Source organism: Lampris incognitus, chromosome 2 (assembly GCF_029633865.1).
Source record: "Lampris incognitus isolate fLamInc1 chromosome 2, fLamInc1.hap2, whole genome shotgun sequence".
Classification (NCBI taxonomy): Eukaryota; Metazoa; Chordata; class Actinopteri; order Lampriformes; family Lampridae; genus Lampris; species Lampris incognitus.
In genome coordinates, this window is record NC_079212.1 from 101,931,850 (window position 1) to 101,957,316 (window position 25,467).

General features: G+C 41.5%; 1 protein-coding gene across 1 annotated transcript in view; it reads right to left on the bottom strand.

Moving 5' to 3' along the window:
- raly (RALY heterogeneous nuclear ribonucleoprotein) overlaps positions 1-25,467 on the bottom strand; it is a 142,872-nt gene that overhangs the window by 87,902 nt on the left and 29,503 nt on the right. The window contains exons 2-3 of the mRNA XM_056300895.1: positions 21,522-21,594; positions 17,476-17,523 (exon numbers count right to left, since the gene is read on the bottom strand). Coding sequence (XP_056156870.1) covers positions 17,476-17,523; positions 21,522-21,594 — 121 coding nt within the window. The remainder of the gene's footprint in view (positions 1-17,475; positions 17,524-21,521; positions 21,595-25,467) is intronic.

A 25,467-nucleotide genomic window follows, 5' to 3' on the forward strand; every position in this document is an offset into this window, starting at 1 on the left:
GTGTGTGTGTATGTATGTATGTATGTATGTATGTATGTATGTATGTATGTATGTATGTATGTATGTATGTGTATATATGTGTATGTACGTATATGCATATATATATATGTGTGTGTGTATGTATATGCATATGTATATGTATGTATATATGTATGTACACTACCGTTCAAAAGTTTGGGATCACATTGAAATGTCCATATTTTTGAAGGAAAAGCACTGTACTGTTCAATGAAGATAACTTTAAACTAGTCTTAACCTTAAAGAAATACACTCTATACACTGCTAATGTGGTAAATGACTATTCTAGCTGCAAATGTCTGGTTTTTGGTGCAATATCTACATAGGTGTATAGAGGCCCATTTCAAGCAACTATCACTCCAGTGTTCTAATGGTACAATGTGTTTGCTCATTGGCTCAGAAGGCTAATTGATGATTAGAAAACCCTTGTGCAATCATGTTCACACATCTGAAAACAGTTTAGCTCATTACAGAAGCTACAAAACTGACCTTCCTTTGAGCAGATTGAGTTTCTGGAGCATCACATTTGTGGGGTCAATTAAACGCTCAAAATGGCCAGAAAAAGAGAACTTTCATCTGAAACTCGACAGTCTATTCTTGTTCTTAGAAATGAAGGCTATTCCATGCGAGAAATTGCTAAGAAATTGAAGATTTCCTACACCGGTGTGTACTACTCCCTTCAGAGGACAGCACAAACAGGCTCTAACCAGAGTAGAAAAAGAAGTGGGAGGCCGCGTTGCACAACTGAGCAAGAAGATAAGTACATTAGAGTCTCTAGTTTGAGAAACAGACACCTCACAGGTCCCCAACTGGCATCTTCATTAAATAGTACCCGCAAAACACCAGTGTCAACATCTACAGTGAAGAGGCGGCTGCGGGATTCTGGGCTTCAGGGCAGAGTGGCAAAGAAAAAGCCATATCTGAGACTGACCAATAAAAGAAAAAGATTAAGATGGGCAAAAGAACACAGACATTGGACAGAGGAAGACTGGAAAAAAGTGTTGTGGACGGATGAATCCAAGTTTGAGGTGTTTGGATCACAAAGAAGAACGTTTGTGAGACGCAGAACAAATGAAAAGATGCTGGAAGAATGCCTGACGCCATCTGTTAAGCATGGTGGAGGTAATGTGATGGTCTGGGGTTGCTTTGGTGCTGGTAAGGTGGGAGATTTGTACAGGGTAAAAGGGATTCTGAATAAGGAAGGCTATCACTCCATTTTGCAACGCCATGCCATACCCAGTGGACAGCGCTTGATTGGAGCCAATTTCATCCTACAACAGGACAATGACCCTAAACACACCTCCAAATTGTGCAAGAACTATTTAGAGCAGAAGCAGGCAGCTGGTATTCTATCGGTAATGGAGTGGCCAGCGCAGTCACCAGATCTGAACCCCATTGAGCTGTTGTGGGAGCAGCTTGACCGTATGGTACGCAAGAAGTGCCCATCCAACCAATCCAACTTGTGGGAGCTGCTTCTGGAAGCATGGGGTGCAATTTCTCCAGATTACCTCAACAAATTAACAGCTAGAATGCCAAAGGTCTGCAATGCTGTAATTGCTGCAAATGGAGGATTCTTTGACGAAAGCAAAGTTTGATGTAAAAAAAATCTTATTTCAAATACAAATCATTATTTCTAACCTTGTCAATGTCTTGACTCTATTTTCTATTCATTTCACAACATATGGTGGTGAATAAGTGTGACTTTTCATGGAAAACACAAAATTGTTTGGGTGATCCCAAACTTTTTAACGGTAGTGTATGCATGTATACCGACCTCCTTAAATCAATTATGGGGCATCTACAGTAAAGTGAAAATGTGGTTGCATGCGTTCTCATCGGAACTAAAAAGTTTGACCACATTACACCTGTTCTTAGATCTCTGCATTGGCTCCCCGTCAAAACTAGAAGGAATTTTAAAATTCTGTTACTTACTACAGCTCTAAATGGCTTAGCACCTCAGTATAAAAAAATACATGCTAATTAGATACAAACCAGCAAGAACTCTCAGCTCCAAAGGCAGTGGTCTTTCAACCTTCTGTCATACTAACGCTAAGGGAAGGAGGGGAAGCTACCTTTTTTATTTATGCCCCAAGTAGATGGAATGCCCCGCATGAGGACCTTAGAGATACCCCCACATTGAACACTTTTAAAAGCAGGTTAAAAACCTTACTTTTCACAACAGCCTATGGCTAAGTTCTTGCTCTGTGTGTGTATGTGTGTGTGTGGGGGGGTGTTTTGGTGTTTTGTATATTTTGATATTTGTATATTCTGCACTGATAACTGTATAACTGCATCAACACCTGTTGATATGCATATTTATTTTCTGCATTTGTACTTTTATGATTGTGTTATGATTGTATTGTCACTTTATGTAAAGCACATTGTGTTGCCCTGTGTATGAAATGTGCTATATTAATAAAGTTTGACTTGACTTTAAATTGGTATTACATAATTATATAACAGAGGTCTGATCAACGTTTGCAGAAAGATATATTCTGTCTGGCTGATATTTTTGTACTATGTGCATTATCTGTTTATCTTGATAGCCAACCAAGTTCGCCTGGAAACTGGCTCGTTGGCAGTACTCTAAAATTCAAAACCGCTGGGAAGTCAGGGTGAGGTGACCTGCACCGAACTTAAGTTTATGGTTCTGCTAGTTTTGTTTGGGACCAAGGCTGGAAAGCACCGAAGGGGGCGACCTCCTGCTGCTGACAGCTCCCGACACCGCTGCCATCGCTCCATTAGCCCTTGGAGCACACGAGGACAGATGCCTTTAGTGGCGCCACCTGATAAGGGGAGACGTGCGAGAGCCCAGTCAGGATCAAAATCCAGACTAGAAAAGAGGTTTAAATTGCACACCACACCGTTTTTCGAGTGAACAACGACACACCTCAGGCCGCCATCACCGTTTCATATGGCTTCACTTTGAGATGAGATTTGAGATACTTTATTGATCCCCATGGGGAAATTACGCTCTGCATTTAACCCATCCTAGCTGTGTAGCTAGGAGCAGTGAGCAGCCACCATGCAGTGCCCGAGGACCACCTGCAGTTTGTCTTGCCATGCCTCAGTCAAGGGCACAGACAGGAGTATTAACCCTTACATGCATGTCTTTTTGATGGGGGCGGAAACTGGAGCACCCGCAGAAATCCCACCGCAGACACGGGGAGAACATGCAAACTCCACACAGAGTATGACCTGGGATGACACCCAAGGTTGGACAACCCTGGGGTTCAAACCCAGAACCTTCTTGCTGTGAGGCGACAGTGCTAACCACTGCGCTTCCATGCCACCCAACTTTGAAACGTTAGCTAAATACATAGTGTACAGATTTACTATTACCAAACAACTAGAAGCAGGTAGCAAAAAGCTAATTTAGTTGATGCTATTAATAAGTCACAAAGGAAATACTATGTTACATGAAGAAAGCTTTCATTTGAATGTTGGTTGAGTAAAAGACATACATAACTTATATAATGACTCTCGCTTGCTGTCGCAGTCCTAGGATAAATAGCCGGCACAGCATCAGACTTGAAAACTAATCTGTGAAACTGATTTCTTGTGAAAACTCAGCGACTTTTGCATTAGGTTATGGAAACACTCCTCACTGAAATGAACATTTCAGATACGCAGTCTCTGCAGGTTTGTAGGCATATGAGCCCGATGTCGGCAAATAAATTACAACCATTTCAGCAGTATAGTGGAATTTTTTTGGTAGATAGTGGAAGGAAGCTCCAGGGTCCGGTTTACATACAAAAACAGCATACACTACCGTGTTTGCTGTGAAAACTTCCACTGTGCTAATGAAAACTCACTCTCTGTACTGACAGGTCAGCTCTGTGCACCAAGTTTCAGGTTTATTTGCCTGCCCTGCATCTGCATATTAGACATTGATTGACTTTCGCATTTGTGATGTACCCATCCATCCATCCATCCATCCATCCATCCATCCATCCATCCATCCATTATCTTAACTGCTTATCCTGCTCTCAGGGTTGTGGGGATGCTGGAGCCTATCCCAGCAGTCATTGGGTGGCAGGCGGGAGACACCCTGGACAGGCCGCCAGGCCATCACAGATGTACCAAATCTAGCAAATTTGTAATTTGGGCTATACAAAAAAAATTGACTTGACTTACTCAGGGCACGTTTGAATCTAAGATTTAGGGAAGTGCACAGACAGCTGCTCCTCCAGTAGAGGAATATGAAAACTGCTCTAGTGACAGCCTTCTCCAAGATACAAGTCAGTACAGTCAAGGCCAGACATTTTAAGGGACACAAATGTAAATGAGACAAAATCTCTTACAGTATTTTCACGCTTTGATAATTCTTGCAGGCATGGCACATATGAAGTCAACCTTACAAGTGTGCACCAATAAGTACAGCACAGTCTCTCTTATAGGTCAGCTGTTTGTGTCTGATCTCATGTCTTCTAGCTCGTATCCCACCAAGGCCATTTCTTCAGTTAGTTTTTACAGACTTTGCTGTCCTCAGTGAGTTTCTCAAGCATTCGTCTGCTATCAGCGAACAGTTGACGATAGACCTTTATTTGTTCACATGGAGAAGACACTTTATAACACTACCTTTGTTCTGTTATGAACTTTAATCATCTATCAAAGCAATATAGACACAAGTTAAATATGGTGTAGGTCACACATGGTTAAAGATTAAAAGTAAGAAAACATATATGATCATATGGCAGACACATGGTCACACGGGTCATATGATCATAAAATTGCCTTCAATGTGTGTGTGTGTGTGTGTGTGTGTGTGTGTGTGTGTGTGTGTGTGTGTGTGTGTGTGTGTGTGTGTGTGTGTGTTCCTACACTCTGCAGGAGTTGTAAAAGACTGATGGTCATTAATCTCAACACACTGTTGATCTGAGTTTGGGCTCTTTGTCTGCGGTCCAACAACGATGGATTAGATTTGCCTTCCTAAGGTAATAAATGAACAGTATAGGCGCTGTAAGGTGATTTGCAAGCGGGAAAAGTAAAGTAAGAATTTTACTTACCTTTACCATTTTTTTCAACTCTAATTAATTTATTCTGCAACTGCTAATGTTATTTTTGGGTGGTCTGTTCACCCGAAAAAAGAAAAAAAGAAGCTTAAAGTTTCACAGAGGGGAAATGTTCTACCATAAAACTCTACATATCTCCCATAAACCTATGGAGTCCGGTCCTTGTAGGCATGGTGGCTAGAAACCAGTCTGTATATAATAAGCATCCACTGTCTAATTACAGGGACCCTTGGCTACATAGTCCTATATTTGTGTTTTTTAAACATTGAAGGTCATGTACAGTGTAGACTGTGTAAGCAGCAGAGCAGCATTCCCACTCGTGAATAGCAATGAATAATATGATACCTGTTTTTAGACAGGAGGTATATAATGGAATTTGTTGCTGCTCTTTGGTTTTGTACAGGGGGATGGTGCAGTTACAGGCTAAAACAGTATGAGAGTGTTACCATAGTGGAGTGAACTATATACAACATAAAAGAGAATATCATGAAAAGTGCAGCATTCAAGGGGACAGGGACACCTCCTTGGCTAAAACTAAGTTACAAGGACAGTTATTTCCATCCATCCATCTATCCATCCATCCATCCATTATCCAAATTGCTTATCCTGCTCTCAGAGTCACGGGTATGCTGGAGCCTATCTCAGCAGTCATTGGGCGGCAAGTGGGGAGACACCCTGGACAGGCTGCCCGGCTATCAGAGGGCCGACACACACCTTCACACCTAGGGATACTTTAGATCTTCTTCGGCCATGTCTGATTAGTTGGTTTGATTCTCAGTTTCATTTCCCTTCGTGTTTCATTTTGGGAATTGGGTTCACCTAGGTCTTCCACAAGTAAGAACCCGCATGGCAGAAGAAGGACAGTTACTTGAACGACAAAATGTTTGACTTGACCATGCCACAAATAACATGAGTTTAGTGTCCTGAAGATGACATCAGATGGAGGCCAACTCTCAGTAAAGAGCGAAGGTACAAGGTCAGCCACATCTGGTGTAATAGCCTTATCGGTGCTGGCCCAGATGCCCTAAGCATTACATGGGGCTTACGAGAAACAGACAAGTCAATAAATAATCTAGATTCAAAACTACACAGCTGATATAAGCTCACATCTTTATGAGAACACATTGTTGTGCCGGGTTCAAAAGGCTATTAAAATGTGAGTGAAAATTTAGTTTTTGCTGTGCCTGCATGGAACATTCATTTGCTGTGAAACCATAACCACAGAAGGATTTAGAGTAGTATTTCACTTCGGTGCATTTTTATTTCTTATTCCAGTGTTCCAAATGTTTGAAATTCTTTGCTGTAAAATGCTTTTTCTGACTTTTATATCCAAAAATAACCATTTAAGGATTACAGTAAAACATTTTCATTTTCTCTCATGCTATTCATACGTAACCTTGAAATATTTTGCTGTAAAAATGTTCACATGTGTATCAAGCTATGTAAATCCAAATAACTGTCTGGGGATTTAAAGTGGTATTTCACTATAAGTTGTACTATACTGTTTGTTTCCTGACAGCTACACCAAGATTTGCAATTGTTTTTTGTGAAGTTTTTATTTTATTTATTTTTTGTATTTAAAGATAAAAAATAGGGTTTAAGTTATATATTTATTTGTGGTACAGGATTCATATTAGCTACATTTCCACCAACAAGTTTTTTGTAATTAAGAAATGTTGAAAAGATTAAGATGTACTTTATTAATCCCCATGGGGGAATTTCTCCTCTGCATTTAACCCATCCCAACACACACTGTAGCCAGGAGCAGTGGGCAGCCACCATGCAGCGCCCAGGGACCAACTCCGATTATTCTTGCCATGCCTCAGTCAGGTGCGCAGACAGGAGTATTAACCCTAACATGCATGTCTTTTGATGGACCGCAGCACCCGGAGGATACCCACGCAGACAGGGAGAGAACATGCAAAGTCCACACAGAAAGGACCTTGGATTTGAACCCAGGACCTTCTTGCTTTGAGGCTAACCACTAGCTAACAGTGCTAACCGCTGGGCCACCATGCTGCCCAAATGCCATATTTTGAGGACAAAATCCTAAACGTTGCAAAACCTGTTTCCCACTCACGAGGTGAAAAGGTTAGCAATAAAGGGTGTTGAAAAAGTAATTTTCAAATAAAGGACGACATATGGGATAAAGTCAATAGCCATCCTGTCAGACATTATAATACTGCCCAATGATTGCTTCAACTTTGCTTTTGGACAGTGTGGAATATGAGCTTGGCACAGCTGATATGAAGTGAAAATGGTAACTCCTCTGATGGTCATTTAGTCTTGAACATGATCCATTCCTCTCCACTAGGAGCTAGTGCTTGTTAACTGTTGTACTAGTTGTTGTTGCCAAATAATCAATATCGGTAGTAATGAGGACGTACTCTTGCTGCACCAGTAAGCATATAATAATAATAACAACAACAACAACAAATAAATAAATAACCCTTAAAATTGTCCCTAGGTGTGAATGTGTCGGTGCTGTGATGGACCGGCGGCCTGTCCAGTGTGTCTACCCACGTGCTGCCCAATGACTGCTGGGATAGGCACCAGCATCCCGTGAACCTGAGCAGGATAAGCGGATTGGATGATGTTGGATGGATGGATGGGTGGATAATAATGATGATGATAATAATAATAATAATAATAGTAATAATAATAAACATTTTATTTAAAGACGCTTTTCGTGACACTCAAGGTCACCTTATATCAAATGCAATAAAACATAAAACAAAACAATAAAACAATATTAGTGCAATCAACAATAACACACAATAAGCAATCAAGCATACATCAGCAGGAGTTAAAAAAGATGAAGTTGATGTTGTGAATCCTGTTAAAGTGAGTATGGTAGTTTAAAAGGTGGGTTTTAAGAGCAGCAATGAATTCTGTAATGGAGTCCAGTGAGCGAATGTGACAGGGAATGGAGTTCCATAGTCTGGGTGCAGCATAGGAGAAAGCCCTGGCAGCCATTGTGCTGAGATTGATGGCTGGTAGTGCCAATAGACCTGCTGGTGAAGACCGGAGGAAGTGAGATGGAGTGTAAGTCTGAAGGGGGTCTGTGAGATAAACAGGGGATAGACTATGAAGAGATTTTAAAGTTAATAATAATATTTTAAAATTAATCTGCTGTGACACAGAAAGCCAGTGTAATTCAATCAGCAGGGGAGAGACATGGTCAGTGGACTTTGAATGTGTAATAATCCATGCTGCAGAATTCTGGATGAGTTGAAGTTGGTGAACAAGTTTGTTGGGGATGCCTGCCAGGATCACATTGAAGTAGTCAATGTGTGATGTGATCAGAGCATTGATTAAAAATTCCGTGGCATGTTGCATTAAAGTAGGTCGTAGTCTGGAGATGTTTTGCAGATGGAAAAAAAGCAATCCAGGAAACATCGTTTATATGACTGGAAAAGGAAAGGGTACTGTCCAGGATAACACCAAGGCTCTTAACCTGTGTGGAGACAGGTATGGTGGCTCCAGCAATGGGGTGTGAGCAAATATTAGTTTTTGAGAATGTAGATTTAGTGCCTATGAGGAGTAGGTCAGTTTTACTACAGTTGAATTTCAGATAATTGTTTGTCACCCATATCTGTAAATCATGGATACAAGCATATAGGGTTCAGGAAGGGAGTGTAGAAGTGGTCTTATTGGACACATAAAGCTGTGTATCATCAGCATAACAGTGAAAATGGATACCATATCCTGAAGACGTTGCCAAGAGGGAGGAGTTAAACAAAACAGGAGTGGCCCCAACACTGAACCCTTTGGAACTCCATGATGAACTATGAAGCTTTCTGACTGGTAATTCTGAATCTGTACAAAATGTGTCCTGACTGTAAGGTAGGAATCAAACCACTGATATTCAGTTCCCCCAACCCGAGTGCTAGCCAGACAATCAGTGGAGAGCTGATGGGATATAGTATCAAAGGCTGCGGTGAGGTCAACAAGATAGAGCATAGACTGGAATCCGCTGCACAAAGGAGGTCATTAGTGATCTTAACCAGGACTCTTTCTGTACTATCTTTGGAGTGAAAACCAGATTGGAATTGTTCAAAGAGATTATTGTTATCAAGGCAGATAGAGATGCAACTGCCCTCTCAAGGATTTTGGAGATGAATGGTAAATTGGGAATAGGCTGGTAGTTGTTTTGGTCAGCAGAATCTAAATCACGTTTTTTCAGAGTTGGTCTGATCGTGGCAACATTCAGTGAAGGGGGACCTGTACCAGTGGGCAGAGAGGAGTTGATGATGGAGGTTATCAGGGAGATGATAGAGGGCAGGCATGTTTTATTTAGGGTTATGGGAATTGGATCCAGGTGACATGTGGAGGAGCTAGACTTAGTAATAAGTTCAGAAATGTTATTTTCAGTTGGAAGATTGAAGTCACATAGGACAGTGGATGGGCATAGTTTCATGGCACTTGCTGATGGTAAGTCAGTCTGCATGATGTTAGCAGAGGCTAGCTGCTCATGAATGGTACTAATTTTGGAGTTGAAAAACTTCAAAAAAGCAGAGCCTTGTTCATTAGAAAGGTTAATGTTCATATTGGTTTCGGGTAGATTTAGTAACCTTTTTACTGTGGAGGAGTGTTCCATGTCTGTGAATGTTCTCATTCATCCAGGTCATGGTTATCCAAAGGAATTGAATCAAGTGCAACTGGACTTGGTATATATCCGTGAAGACGTTTCGCCTCTCATCCAAGAAGCTTCATCAGTTCAGAGTATTCCAGTATTCCCTTCAACTGTACTGATGATATTTGCATAATGGGATGATTAGTTGCTGAAAGAAAACAATTTTGTAATGGAGTTTATGATCTGAATACATTTATTTGTGAACAGCAAATTCAGTCTTGGTACAAAGCCTCTCAAGGCGGCAACCTATAGCCTTGTGCTGACATAATTCAGGTGTGTACTAGGAAGCAGTATTGGCAAATGAGACAACCTGTGTTTTCAGGGGGGCTAAAGTATCAAGTGCAGAAGATATAATATTATTGTAGTAGTCCATAAGATTATGGAGGGAGCAGGAATGATGTTCAAGGTAATTAAACTGCAACGATCATCTGGATTAACATATCTAATGTTGTGTGATATGGTACGATGCACCCTTGATTTACTGAGTAGTAAGTTGGTGCTGAATAGCACAGCTTTATGGTCAGATGGGTAGTTCAGCAATGGTGATGTTATATGGTGCGATGTTGGAACAGCAAACTTAAGTCAAGGATATGACCCTTGGTGTGGGTTGTAACGTTGACATATTGTGTTAGATCAAACCAACCTAACATTGCTTTAAAATATTTAGTGAACATATTGTCAGTGTTATAAAAATGAGCATTTAAATCCCTCATTAGGATTATATTCAGAGACATTGCACGAAGGGTGGTTAAAACTGTCGAGAGTTCAGTGATACAAAAATTCGATTGCTTAGGTGGTCTGTACAGAGCAGCAATAATGATGGGTGTAGGTCCATAGAGCTTAACAGCCAGTAGGTAAAAGGAAGATTGATCAGGTAGAGAGAGTGGCAGTAATTTTATACTATCGCGATAGATCAGTGCAAAGCCGCCTCCTCTGCCCGAAGACCGAGGTTTACATATGTAAACAAATCCAGATGGAGTTGCTGAATTTCGCTGTAGAAAGTCATTCTGTGACTGCCAGGTTTCCGTGAGACATAAATAGTCCAGTTTGTGCTCTGTGATGAAGTAATTGACAAGAGGGGCTTTATTGGTAATAGAACAGGCTGTGCACGTATGAACAGCTGGTTTAACTAGCAGAGTTGCCACACTGTGGTTTACATGCCGGTCACATCGTAATAAGTCATGTGGATGGATGGAAAGCCTGGTGCCTTAATAATAGTCTGTATGGGGAGAACTCACGGTGAGAGGGTTACTGATAGATGAGGCCAGTGGGTGGAGCTAGCGGACAAAACAGTACTGTAGGGTGCCACTGTAGGTGGAAACGGAGGTTCCGGCAGGGAAGTGTGGGATGTAAACAGGCAGTCACGTGGAGAACACTGTATGGCATGTTGCAGGATGGCTACGATATATATATATATATATCGTCACCTTCTTAAAATAGTGGCCTAAGTCATATTTTCCCCCACAGGAAAGCGTGCAGGGTCAGCTCCTTTTTAATGGCTGCATTGAACTGTGGGTAACCGTGCTGGGAATGTCACTGAATGTCTTTGGCAAAGGCATCTGGGCTGTCTCCCTCTTGGCGGTGGCGCTGGCTAGCTGCTCCCAGCTCTGGTCAGTGAAGAGTAATTTCCCGAATTTTTTCTCCAGCATCATGGTGAGGGCTTGGAGGTCCTGCTGCTCAGCTGGGGCTAGATGGAGGAGCACCTGCAAAGCCTTTCCCTACAACGCAAGTGCCAGGTGGATGGCAGCCTCTTTGTTGCTCCATCCGTTGTGCCATGCCTCTAATTGAATTTGCGGGTGGTACAGCTCTAGCTGTGTCATCCCATTTTATTTGGGCAGCTTGGCTGGTGTTCTATGCACAGCAACCCTCCCAGCCACTAGGGGGCAGTTGGTGGCAGTGGGCAGCAGGTGTACCCCTGTGTTGGCCCTCCTGGCCTCTAGGGGATGATCAGTAGTGGTGAGCAGCATGCATTACCCGGTGCTGGTCCTCCTGACCTCTAGGGGGCGGTGGAGCCGTGGTGAATTGGAGCCATCAGGGTGGGCCGGAACGCGCCTATCTCTGGTGGACTCCGTCTTTCACCACGCCAAGTTTTACAAGCACCAGCGGGTCTGCTCAATGGCCCACTTCACGCTGTGGATCTCCCTCTCCATTCTTCAGCTCAATCCCACTTCTGACACCAATATGGCGAACCGGCATGGGAGAATGAGTCAAGAGGCAGAGATCTCGTCTTAATGGCAGCTCCTGTGTCCCATACACTCCACGACCCCAGGAGTGCTTTTTTTATTTTGATAATGGTCAGAACAGACCAGAACTGACGACACACAACGACTTCCCTCCCTAAGCGATAACTGGCGACATCAGTCTAAGTCATGGTCTTAATGTCAGTCAGTAACAGTCCTCTACCCAGGCTAAATGTAAACCCCAAACAAACAACACAATAACCAAAACATGAACATATCATTTAAACACATAAATCAACAATTTCAACAAACACCAACAGTCCCATGAGCCCCTGTGCTCCCCCAGCGCCGAGCCACCGACACTTGGAGCGACTGCCTCCCCCGGTCGCTACAATATACATTTGGTGGACACAGGAAAGTCTAATCATCAAAATTGTGATCAAAATTGCACAAGTCTGTGACTGCGTCAGTCTGCGCTTGGGTACCTCTAACTGTGGCTGGACAACTTCAGTGCAATAGTGCATAGCATGGATATTCTAAAATTGTTGGGGAGCCCGAGATTGATCACCAGCAACACTACTGCCACAGCTGCAGACAACAGTAACGTTACCACGAACAAAGGTCGTTATAAAGACTCCAGTCAAAGTTAGCTTAGTCGTCTCAAATTTAGCACCTACCACCAGCTTACTCCCAGCTCCTAGACTCGCCCCCACCCCTTGGCCCGCAATTTCAACAAGTACCAGATGACCTCTGTGAAGAGCCTGTGCAGATGTGTCAAATAAATACTTAACTCGTCTATACAGTGGGGTAAGGCGTTCATTTCTGTTCACTGGGGACCATGCTTGGGAACCATAGTACCTACACTATTGTTCATTGCTGTTGTCAGACCGCACTGTAGCTACTAGTGCACCCCCACTAATTTCAGATGCACCCTAAGTCACTTTGTTCTGGAACCGGGCTTGAAAGTGAGTCAGCTCTGAATTTTAAAGCAAAACGGTTACTACCTGCCAGACAGAGAAGATGTAGGGAGAAGAAATAGAGGTGGTAAGGGAAGGTGAGAAAGAAAAAAAAGGAAATAAAGTTATTTATTAAAAAGGGTGAAAGGGAAAAGGAGAAAAAAGGAAAAAAGATAGACTGCAAGAAGGCAAGATGCAAAACGAAGAGAAAACTATGAAAAGAAGTGATGAAAAGATCATTAAATGTGGAGAATACACGAGAGGACAAACAAGTGACCAAAATCCTGACAGAAAAAAAGACAAGATAAAGCACAAAGAGTGAAAAATAGAAACTCAAAAGTGAACAGTTTACCCTCCTACTGGCCTTAAAAATCCAACAGCAGCTCAACAGATGGGCTGAATGCAACTCGTTAAATATTATAACCACAGTTATTGATGGTGTATACTGTCTTAAAAGACTAATTCAGAACAGGTAAAATACAGTCCGCTCTTGGAGGGAGCGCCGCAGTGCTCACAGCCGATAAGATTGCAGTGATGGACATAAATCACTGATGAGATCTGCTGCTCAGCTGGTGAAAATGTTTCAACATCTGTTAATACAGATGTCATGCTGAGAAAAGGCAGCAGGGTTCCCATGCCTCTGACACAGGGACTGTGGGGGCATTCATGGATAGATTAGAAAAAGAGAGGAAGAAACAGACAGAGCCGGCAGCAACACCACAGGATGACGAGTTCAATTTCCTGTTTAGCTCAATGGGTAGAAGGTTTCTTTCCTTTTGTGGCTTGTTGGGTTGAGTGGTTAAAACATGGTACTAACATTGCCAGCATTAACACGGCTAAAATATATTTTAAGAGCTAACATGCATTCTGTCAAAATGCATTATCAACACTTTTGGGTACTGCTGTCTGTTTTTGGACATTTCCCCTGTGCCACAAAGACTTCAGAAACGTTCTCATATTACTCCTTCACTTAACACCAGTATGTTTTAATGGGGGAAAAGCACAGACACTGGAGCTTAGATGTGATCCTTCATCTGGACTCAAGGTTCATCTGAGTTCACCAGTTAGCCATCTCTGAACTCTGTCCTGCACCTTCTCAACCACATCAAATATTCGATAAATAAGTGAAAAAACAAGTTTGTCAAGAGGGAATGATAAATTGTCTTCCAGATGAGCCCCCACTTTGTGAGCGATATCGATGGGGCTTTGAACATGTTTCAACATTCTCTGGTGATAAAGTCGCATTACACAATTTAAATGTTAAACTTTCAAATCGAATAAAAAGAACAACCACATCAAAATGGTATACTCCTGCCCCTATATTTTAATTGACAACAGTGATAGGTTTCACCTGGACTTCTCAGATGGGTAATTGTTCCCACACTGTTTCCAGCGCTGTAGAAGCCATTTGGCCCCTATTTTAGGACGACCGTTATTTCTGAGCATTTTTAATCTTTGCCATCAGGGTTAGCTTTAACTGAATGTTTTTTTTGTTTTTCTCTTTTACTATATGCTGTCATTTTATGGCATATTATAGTGAAGGGAATTTCGCCCTCACAGTAAAACTGTTCTGCTGAAGTTAAAGAAGTGCCAGAAGACATAACAACAAGGCCCATGGGAGCAAAGTTCTTATAGTTTTATATTTTTCATTAGTTTTTATTTTTATGTCGTTTTAAATTTTTGCTTTCAGTCCAGTTTAATTTCAGTTAGTTTCCAGATTGGGTTTGCTTTTTTTTTATAGTTTAAAAATGTCTAGTTTTAGTTACATTTTTATTAGTTTCAGTATTATTTTTCGTTTTTTTTTAATTATAATATGAGGAGTATTGTCAGGAGCAAGATTTAAGAAGTTCATATTCATATCATCAAGTATTCTGCTTTTATTACTAGTTTAATTTACTGCTGACGTGTAGGCCTGGGTTAAAGCAATGTTATCAAGCTGTCTAGTCTCGAATTCCAATTTCTCACCTGATCATCTGCATCCCCAGAACGTGTCCCTGTCTGGCCACGCCCCTCGCCACGCCCCTCCCCCTCCTTGTCTCTGCGCTGCCTGCATTGTGACCACATACCGTTATTTTACCAGAAGAACAATTACTGACCTTGATGATCATTTTAATTTGATACATTAAATATTCTGCTTGTACTACTAGTTTTATTTGGTTTTAAAGCCACTTTATTTTGCCATTGTATTCTTATAACAAATTGTATTGTTACATGAAATTGTTCTCTGCATTTAACCCATCCTATTGTATAGGAGCAGTGGGCAGCTGCAGCGCCCAGGGACCAACTCCAGTTCTCCGTTCCATTGCCTTGGTCAGGGACACAGACAGGAGTATTAAACCTAACATGCATGTCTTTTTGATGGTCGAAGGAAACCCACGCAACCCACGCACCTGTGCCGACTCGTGTCCTGCCTAAATACGTATCCCCTAATAGAATTGTGCCCCTGGCCAAAACCTAAGCTTGTTTTTAGCAATTTACCAAACCGAACATACACATATCTCACACCAAAATGTTCTCCTGCTGAATCTGGTAATACCAAGTGGAACCGTTGGAATTTACCATCTTATAGGACGTGTACCTGCTTTCTCCCCTTTTTAGGTAACATTACTCCCTCCATTTGTTCACCTCCATTGACTGACCAAAACCCCATCAGATTACCATCACAGCACAGAACGACATGAGGTGGATTAGAACTTTAGGAGATCTGATTCTGAGCTATTTTAGTGAATATTAATAGCAACAACAACATGCTAAATCAGACAACTGAGTTGTGTGTCCTAGATGGGTGCAACCAAGTGTTCAAATCGGACAGGGGTGGGGGGGGGGTCACTCACTTGTGTTTTCCTTAACAAAAGGTAAAAAATTGAAAATAAATAGGAAATAACAAGAGATAGATCTGCTGACAGTGTTCATAAAAGGAGGACATATTTAACATATTTTCTACTGTATATTGGGGGTGGACAGATTGGTATTTTCTCAGTTTTGGGGGGACACAACCCCCCCCAAAGAATGCGTGGTTATGCACAAAAACACAACACTTTGTGAAGGCAATCGACTCACAGTTATGTAGACACCCCAGTCTCAATAAACATATGCACCAATGGCTCCTCCTGAATGTTGTGTTGACAAATTTGACCAACTTGACAAATACTAAAACGAAGGACATTTTCTGTATTTTTTATTTTAGTTAGTTCTGTAAGTACACAACATCGTTTCAGTTAGTTTTCGTTAAGTGTAGTTTTTAATCTATATTTCAGTTAACTGAAATTTTTTTTCTCACCTAGTTTTAGTTTTTATTTTAGTTTTAGTTAACTATAATAATGTTGCATGGGACAGAGTACTTTTACAGACAAGTTTTTTTTCTTCTTCTTAAATATTTGTAATTATATTTGACACACACATATCTTAAAGTCTCGCTCCACTTTTTATAGTAGAGATAAATTTGCCAACATTTTAGGCTTAGATTAACTAAAAACGTTCCTCCAAAAACTATTTTTCCGTCCATCCATTATCCAAGCCGCTTATCTTAATTGGGGTCACAGGATGCTGGAGCCTATCCCAGCAGTCATTGGGGAGCAGGTGGGGAGACACCCTGGACAGGCTGCCACAGGCCGTCACAGGGCTGACACAAAAACTTTTTTTTACAACACAAAAATGTGTGCAAAAGTTCAAATGGTGAATAATTGCCCAAGCAGCTGTTACTTTTCACCAGAAAGCAATCTTATTCTGATAAGCTGCACTTCTTTGCATGTCTTGATTTAAAATATCTTCTCTTACTTTAACTCTGAGTAACAGTCACGTGAGGATGCAAAACATGTTGCTGTGAATTTTTCAATCTCAACAACTGTTCCCTATGCCAAACTATTCGTGTGACCATTAAAAAATCTGGCAAACATCAAATATACTCCCAAACAAATGACTTGATCCAATTAGATAGATTCTGCATATTCTTCCAATGACGTGTCCATAAATAGTTTCATTCCTTCATTTTACATTTTACGTACTCACAGCAGTTGATGCTCTTGTTTAGTTTGATTTTCAGGGGGAAAAACAGTGGAGGGAGCTTCACCTCTTAGATCACAATAAAACAAAAAGGTGGAAAAATAAGTAAAATAAGATTGAGGGAAGAGAGCAAGTTAAAGAGAAAGATGTGAGTGAAGGGCCTGGTTTTAGTGGAAATAGGGGATTTTGTTCAGTTTAGAGGGGCAAGATTAAGATGGCTTGGACATGTGTGGAGGAGAGATGCTGGGTATATTGGGAGAAGGATCCTGAATATGGAGCTGCCAGGGAAGAGGAAAAGAGAAAGGCCAAAGAGGAGGTTTATGGATATGGTAAGGGAGGACATGGAGGTGGCTGGTGTGACCACAGAGGAAGAGGCAGAAGACAGAAAGAAATGGAAACGGATTATCCGCTGTGGCGACCCCTAACGGGAGCAGTCAAAAGTAGTAGTAGTAGTAGTAGTAGTAGTAGTAGTAGTTCAGTTTAGAGAGGGGCTGTAAGTCAGCTGGGAATAGGGATTTAGTACAACATGGAAAGATGCTGTGAATCATCTGAGGGAGGAGGTGAGATTTAAGAGCGGAGCTGTGATGTAGTAGAGCTGTGATTCAAGGAGCAATCACGAGGGATTCAATGGGGATGTGATTCAGCAAGGACACAGACATCCCCCTCACCTGTCATAGAAGTCCTCTCTGTAGTAGTCATAGTCAAACTCGTATCCGCTGTAACACAAACATACAGTAATACGGCACAGTTACCATGTTAGTTACACTTGGTTTTGTATTTCCAATGAGGATCATACTGAGGATGTGTTTTCAGTACCTTTAACAGTAAATTAAACAGTTAAATACAGCTAAAATTCTCTGAAAAAAAAAGTCCTGCAAGATCAAAGATGAGTGTTTGCCATCAAATCGTTAACATGACTAATTTTTATTTTATTTTTTTAGCAGGGATGTCCAGTCATCAAATGTAAATCTGATTATAAAACACTCCACGAACTTTCTCTGTCATTCATGTCAACATTGTCTCACCATTAGAGACACTAAGTCGCCAGTTTACGATATGGTCAATAATTCAGTGTAACAAATGTTCTCTTTGTTGTTCTTCTAATATTGTTGCATGTTTATTACATATCACAATGGTAGTGCTGTGTCCAAATATCTTCCTGTGCCTGTTGCGTAAAGGTCAGTACTTCTCCTAGAGGTCTTCGTTTGGTGAGCATGGGCCAGCCCGTCAGTGTTTGTTTAACCAAGTGAGAAGTTAAAACACCATGCGCATGTACAATGTGCTTTCAATAATAAGCTGTGGGGCATGATCATGTTTGCCCCATGCTGACAGCAGCCAATAAAAAATAATAGCATGACTAACATACATCAAGACGTTTACGTAACCATCGTTCATGGTATTGGAGTTACTATGCAGCAACACACAACACCATGGAGCAACAGAGGTTAAATGCACTTGCTATGCTATTAATTGAAAATGAATTCATTCATCGATTGGTGGACTTTGACGGAAAAGTTATTGACAACGTCACTGGGGAGTCTGTTTTGCCTGGCCTGGAAAGCAGTGGGTTTCCCTGCTCTGAAATGTTGCTTTGGATGTGTTATTACAGTTGCAGACCACAAAGATCATACACTGCTTGACAGGGATTCAATTGGGTTGGGGCTGTCCGGGGCTCAGTACCACCACATAGCACCTCAAACATCATCAGGCGAATTTGAGCACCGGCCAAAAAGTAAGTAAGTAAATAAATAAATAAACATTCAATCAAAAAGTTAATTTATTCATAAATTTTTAACTCTGCCTTTATCGTTAAAAGAATACATATATTGCATGTTGGCTATTCAAATAAATAACAATTCATGTTTTTTTCGAGTTTAAAATGATGTTGCGTCATCAACAGTGGACGGTCATTTCCACCGGCTGCCGCAACCGACTTATGCGGGACCCGGCGGGGGCGCACCCCCGGGGAAAATGCCCGATCAGTGTATCCGGTAACACCGGTGTTGTCATCGTGAATTTATTAACCAGTGGGGAAATTTCCTCACCATGGCATCTCGAGTTTTAATGTCAGAGAACTGCTTGGTATACTCACTGATGTCTCAGTCTGTCATGCGCATGCGTGACAGGATGGAGTACATAATGCAGTTCGTCTGATATTCCTACTAAACAATGTATCCTCTATGCTGCAAACTTAATTATCTACAAACCAATGCCCATGGCCATTTATTATCATCAAGTTTTTTGGTTTCAAATCAAGGCAAACTCACCATATCCTCAGACAGCAAAGTAACTTAATTTCAGCTAGCTGGGTACGGCAGCACTATCAGTAGCTAGGGCCCTTTTTTTTCTCCCCGACTGTATCCGGCCAATTACCCCACTCTTCCGTGCCATTCCGGTCGCTGCTCCAGCCCCTCTGCCAAACCAGGGAGGGCTGCAGACTACCACATGTCTCCTCCTATACATGTGGAGTCGCCAGCTGCTTCTTTTCATCTGACAGTGAGGAATTTCACCAGGGCGATGAAGCACGTGGGAGGATCACACTATTCCCCCAAGTTCCCCCTCCCCCCTGAACAGGCACCCCGACCGACCAGAGGGGGTGCTAGTGCAGCGACCACAACACATACTCACATCCGGCTTCCCACCCACAGACACGGCCAATTGTGTCTATAGGGACACCCGACCAAGCCGGAGGTAACACGGGGATTTGAACTCAAGATCCCTGTGTTGGTAGGCAACGGAATAGACCGCTACGCTACCCGGATGCCCCAGCCAGGGTCATTTTGCTAGGAGCAATTTTGTGACTGTGCGTTTATATGAACCATCCTGTATGTAGTATAGGTGGTTGGCAAGGAAGGGAGAAAAGTAGGTCACAAACTGACAGGTTTAATAATAGACTGTAAATTGCTCTGATATTCTACTTAAACAATGTTTTGACTTTACAAAATGATACTAACGCAAGATAGTTTGTGGCAGGTGGCCTCTTATCTTTTAGTAGCCAACAGTCATGAGAAGGTTTGGAAAATTGAGAAGGTATTGGCAGCCTGTGTATATCTGTAAAATATAAATTAATTCCACATTAATGTAACTATTAAAGAGATTGTTCTATTCACATTACTTTATATTATCATCCTCTATCTTTAGTGGTAACAACACCATTGATACAGATACACAGCAGAGTGCCCTTACATAAAGATTTTATTGTCATCACCTGTAGTTTTGCACACTACCAAGTGTCTAGAATGAATTTGATTGGCGTTTTAGTTTTCAGAGCCGAGGGTTGTTTCACTTTGATATATTTCATTGACAGTTTTTCCAAATGATATCAATCAGATTTTGAGGTCGAGGCGCACACGCGTGCACCCATGTCTGTAATGCACCTCAGTTCTCACAGAAACGGGCATTTCGCCTTTCAAGGAACTCATAGACACGTGACACTAGATAAGAACAGAAAATTTTAAAACAAAGCTCAAAAGACTACAGACCATCGGCCTTAGTAAACAGGTAGGTTTTTAGTAGTCTTTTAAAATTGTCAAAAGACGCTGTGTTGTGGATCTCTGCTGGAATAGAATTCCAATGGGTGGGGGCTGCCACAGTAAAGGCTCTATCCCCAAAAGTCCGCAGGCTGGTGTGGGGGATGGAGAGCGGGCCTGTGTCTGCAGAACACAGAGTCCAGGATGGAATAAAAGGGTTGAGGAGGTCTGATGGGTACTGGGGGGTATGGGCATGGAGGTGATTTATAGGTGAGAGGAGGATTTTATATGAAATATGTGATTTGACCGGGAGCCAGTGAAGGTGGACAAGGGTGGGAGTGATGTGTTGCCAGGGCTTGGTGCGGGGGAGCATCCTGGCAGCTGAATTCTGCACATACTGAAGCCTGTCTAGGGCTTTGCTATATTTTCACAGCAGAGTGCACACAGCTCAGTCCTTTCATGAAATAAATCTGAATTCATTTGTCCAAGACGGCTGAAAGAGGTGAATATTAGATAACCAACTTTTTTTTTCTTTTTTTTTTTTGCTTCTGCCATGTCAGTTGTTCTTGACATAAAGCAAAAGAGAAAGCTAGCTAGCTATGCTACGTTTTCACTACCACTGTAATGCTGCACTCATGGGCAGATCAGATGGAGAGGGAGGAGGGGATAGACCACGTCACTTGTGTGTGGTACCTTGCAGTCAAAAACAATGGTGTGTTTTGAGACTAATTAATTATCTCAGTATTATTTTAAATAGAGTTGTTCATTTAGTCCACCATTAAGCTATATTTTATAACAAAATATTGTATAAAAAAGTATATTAAAAATGTTTTATTGAATTACTCCACGTGCCCATGTTAATGGCCTCCCATGCCACCGTGGGCACAGGTGCCATAGGTTGCTGAGCCCTGCTATAATCCCTAATATGCTTTTTATAAAATTATTTTTACGTCATCATTTTGGAATGTCATTCTCAAACTCCTTTTAGGTGGAACATCCTGATTATTAGACAGAGAATAGAGTCTATCCTACTTTACTCCATTCTATCTGCTCGATTTTAATGTATTCCATTTAATTCCATTTCATTCTGTTTCATTGCTATTCAGTATCACTGCAAGAATCAGTTACTATGGACATCAAATCAGCATACATTGTGAAACACTAAATCCAATTTGAAACTACAATTTCAACTAATCAGTAAATCAACCAATCGTCTTCCTTTAACATGATTTGAAAGTGTGTACCTGAAGAGGCTAGCTGCTGATCTCTTCAGTCCTTTGGGTCTTTTTGGCTTTGGCTCTCCTGCCATGTTGATATCTGAGAAGACGGGAGAGCCAGAAGGAGGGGAAGCATGGAGAGGAGAGGTGAGGAGTGAAAAAGAGAAGGGAGGAGAAGAGTATAAAAGAGGAAGCAAAGAAAAAAAGGAGATATGAGAAGAGGAGAGGACAATAAAAGAGGAGAGGAGGGAATCAGAATCAGAAATACTATTCATCCCCGAGGGGGAATTGGATCCCATTACAGACACTCACGCTCTAGCAAGAAAAACCAAGAAGATATGAGGCAACAAGAAAATAGAAACAAATAGACACAATAAAAACAGAAATAAATAGAAATAGGAGATAAAATAAGAAATGGAAACAAGAACAAAATATATAAACATATGTGCACCATGCTCCAGCTTATAACACCCTATCTATACTGTATTACTGCAACATGAAATAAATAGCACAAAAACACCTGACAGGGTAGAGTAAGTGGAAGGGCCAGTCTAATGACTACTGACTCAGAGTGTCTGACACTCTGAGGGAGGAGCTGTAAAGTTTGATGGCCACAGGCAGGAATGACCTCCTGTGGCGCTCTGTGGTGCATTTCAGCAGAATGAGTCTATCACTAAAAGTACTCCTGTGCCCGACCAGCACATCATGGAGTGGGTGGGAGACATTGTCCATGATGGTACATAACTTCAACAACATCCTCCTCTCAGAAACCGCCACCAGAGAGTCCAGCTCCACCCCCACAAAGTCACCGGCCTTGCGGATCAGTTTATTGAGCCTGTTCACATCCGCTACCCTCAACCTACTGCCCCAACACACAACAGCAAACAGGAGAGAACTGGCCACCACATCCTAAGCATTATCTGGCAGATGTTGAAGGACCTCAGCCTCCTCAAAAAGTAGAGACGGCTCTGCCCCTTCTTGTAGAGGGCATCAGTGTTCTTAGCACAGTCCGGTTTATTGTCTATATACACCCCCAGGTACTTGTAGTATTCCACAGTGTCCACACTGACCCCCTGAATGGAAACAGGGGTCACTGGTGTCATGCCCCTCCTCAGGTCAACAACCAGCTCCTTTGTCTTAGTCACGCTGAGTTGCAGATTGTTCTGCTCACACCACGTGACAAAGTTTCCCACCACAGCCCTGTACTCAGCCTCCTCACCCTTACTGATGCAGCCGACTACAGCAGAGTCATCAGAGAACTTCTGAAGATGACAGGACTCTGTGTGGTAGTTGAAGTCCATGGTGTAGAGGGTGAAAAGGAAGGGAGACAGGACTGTCCCCTGTGGAGCCCCAGTGTTGCTGACCACTCTGTCTCACACAGTGTTGCAAGCGCACATACTGTGGTCTACCAGTAAGGTAGTCAAAAGAGAAGCAACGAGGGGAGAGGAAGGCAAAAGGGACTTCATTAGGCTCGTTATGCTCTAATGAAACTTGCATCTTAGAACAAAATAGAGGAAAAGTACCTGTTAATTTCACATACTCAGCACACACGCACGCACGCACACACACACGCACACACACACACACACACGTCAAAAACAACAGAGGTAATCATACTGATAGCAACAGTTGCAAGTATAGCTTACAAGCACACAAAGATACCTCCTCCTACTGCCATTTGCATTTTGGAGTCACTAATAGAGTTAATATAATAATGTAATTTCTGACAGAAAAGTTAATCTGCTATCTGAAAGATGATGAATGGGGGAGAGAGGGAGGGGAAGATGGGCAATATAACATGCAATTGTAAAGAAATAGAAAAAGGAAGGGAGAAACGGAAAAGAAGAATGAATAAAGGAGACCAAAAAGTGTTGAAAAGAAGAAAAAAAAACATAGGTGTGTGACTTCGTGAACTCCACTAGAGGGTAATGTTGAGCCGTGCTACAAACTAATCTCCCTGTGAACGGTCTTTCTTCGAAGAAGAGCCAGTTGGCCAGTTAGTTAGTCAATAAGTCAGTTTGACGTTCCCTCGTTGTCAGTTGTCAGGGTGGATGGATGGATTAAAAGAGGACGTATACTGAGGTGAGGAGGGATGGACGGTTTCCAGGGGTGAGAGGGAGAGGAGCGCTATTAAAAATTATTGCTAATGGAAAACAGGAAAAGTGTGTGTGTGTGTGTGTGTGTGTGTGTGTGTGTGTGTGTGTGTGTGTGTGTGTGTGTGTGTGTGTGTGTGTGTGTGTGTGTGTGTGTGTGTTCATACGTGTATGTCCACTTGACTCTTTCTCTGTGGACCTGAACACGTGAGTCTCTCTTATGCTCCCTGTGGTTCATTATCCCCAATCCATTTCAGTCCCTTAAAAAACAGTTCATATTGGTGTTTCGGGAATTCACACCAGGAGAGGTTCAAGTCTTTGTTAGTGGTGTTTTTATGCAAATCAATGTAGCCAGAAGTTAATTGAATCCAGAATGTTCTCCTGCCTTTATAATTTACTGTGCTGTGGGTCAGAAACTGACCTGTGCTGCAAAGCAGTTTTTGCAAAAAAAGGCTCTTAGTCACAATTACCTTGCCCGACACTCCTCAGTCTTCTTTTGTTTTTCTGGCATCTAGTTTATCCTGCTCACTACAGAAATGTACAAAGATTACATCCACTGAATACTATTGTTTATTCTTTTAAGGAGCCAAATTTTTAAGAACAGGCAGTGACAGCAATATATAGTATAATTATGTTCTGTCCTTTGATGTGATGTGATGTGATGTGATGTGATGTGATGTGACATGACGTGGCATATTATTGTGTTTTCTATTTATACTGATGGTATGTTAACATATTGTATTAACTACATCCCATGAAATAAACAAAAACTTGATCCAAAATAAATAGATAGATAGATAGATAGATAGATAGATAGATAGATAGATAGATAGATAGATAGATAGATAGATAGATAGATAGATAGATAGATAGATAGATAGATAGATAGATAGATAGATAGATACAACTTTTGTTTCAATTCCTGGATCAACGAGGTTATAGCCAAAGGCAGTATTATAACATCCAGATTACAGTCTTGATAGAGTTGGGTTTTTGGCTTTGGGAGAGGTTTGCTCAAGCTCAGATATGCAAGGAAATGTAAAATGCACTTTCATGCCTTTAAAAGACCCGCTTTAAGGCTTTAAAATGCTTTTAGGTTGCTTTCTGACCTTATAGTCCACTTTCTAAGTTCATTTTTTTTGTGATATTGATAATGTGTTACCTTTTTCAATATGTCTTGTTTGCTTTTAAAGGCTAAAATGAAGCAAACCACATCTGGTGAACAAGGGGCATCTTTTATATAAAGGTTGGGAATTCAGTGGATGGGAGGGGCTGTTCATACCAAGAATACTCAAATACAACCAAGAAACATGGGTTTCACCTCAGCATTTATGGCGGATATCTTCCTTTCATATATTTATGAGACGTGTATTTATGAAGATGAATGCAAAATACTGTAATAAGTATGCATAACGATAAATTCAAATGAAGGCATGCTACCATCAGACATCAGTATAAACTCAGACTATTCAACATGTTAGAACAATATTAGCTATTGGGTCAGCATTATGATGCATGTGTGTTCAAATTATTACAGTCTTGAATATGAGTATCATATGCAAATGCCTGTTATTGTAAAATATCTGTAAGATAACTTGCTAGTGTATGAAGCTTGGACTTCTAAGTGGAAGTTAAGCAATTTAACTCTCGTCTTAGGCAGAGAGGAGGCCAGTCTACATTTTTCTACGTAATACAATGACATGTCTAATGCCGGGATCAGACTACACGATTTCAGCCCAATTATGACACGATTTTGTCGTCGCTGACAAATTCCCAGTATCGGGCCAGATTAGAAATGTCGGGAATGACGAACAGGCATTGTAATGTCCGCAGGCGCCTTATCTTACTGACATAAGAATAATTCAAGAATGAGCCGACTT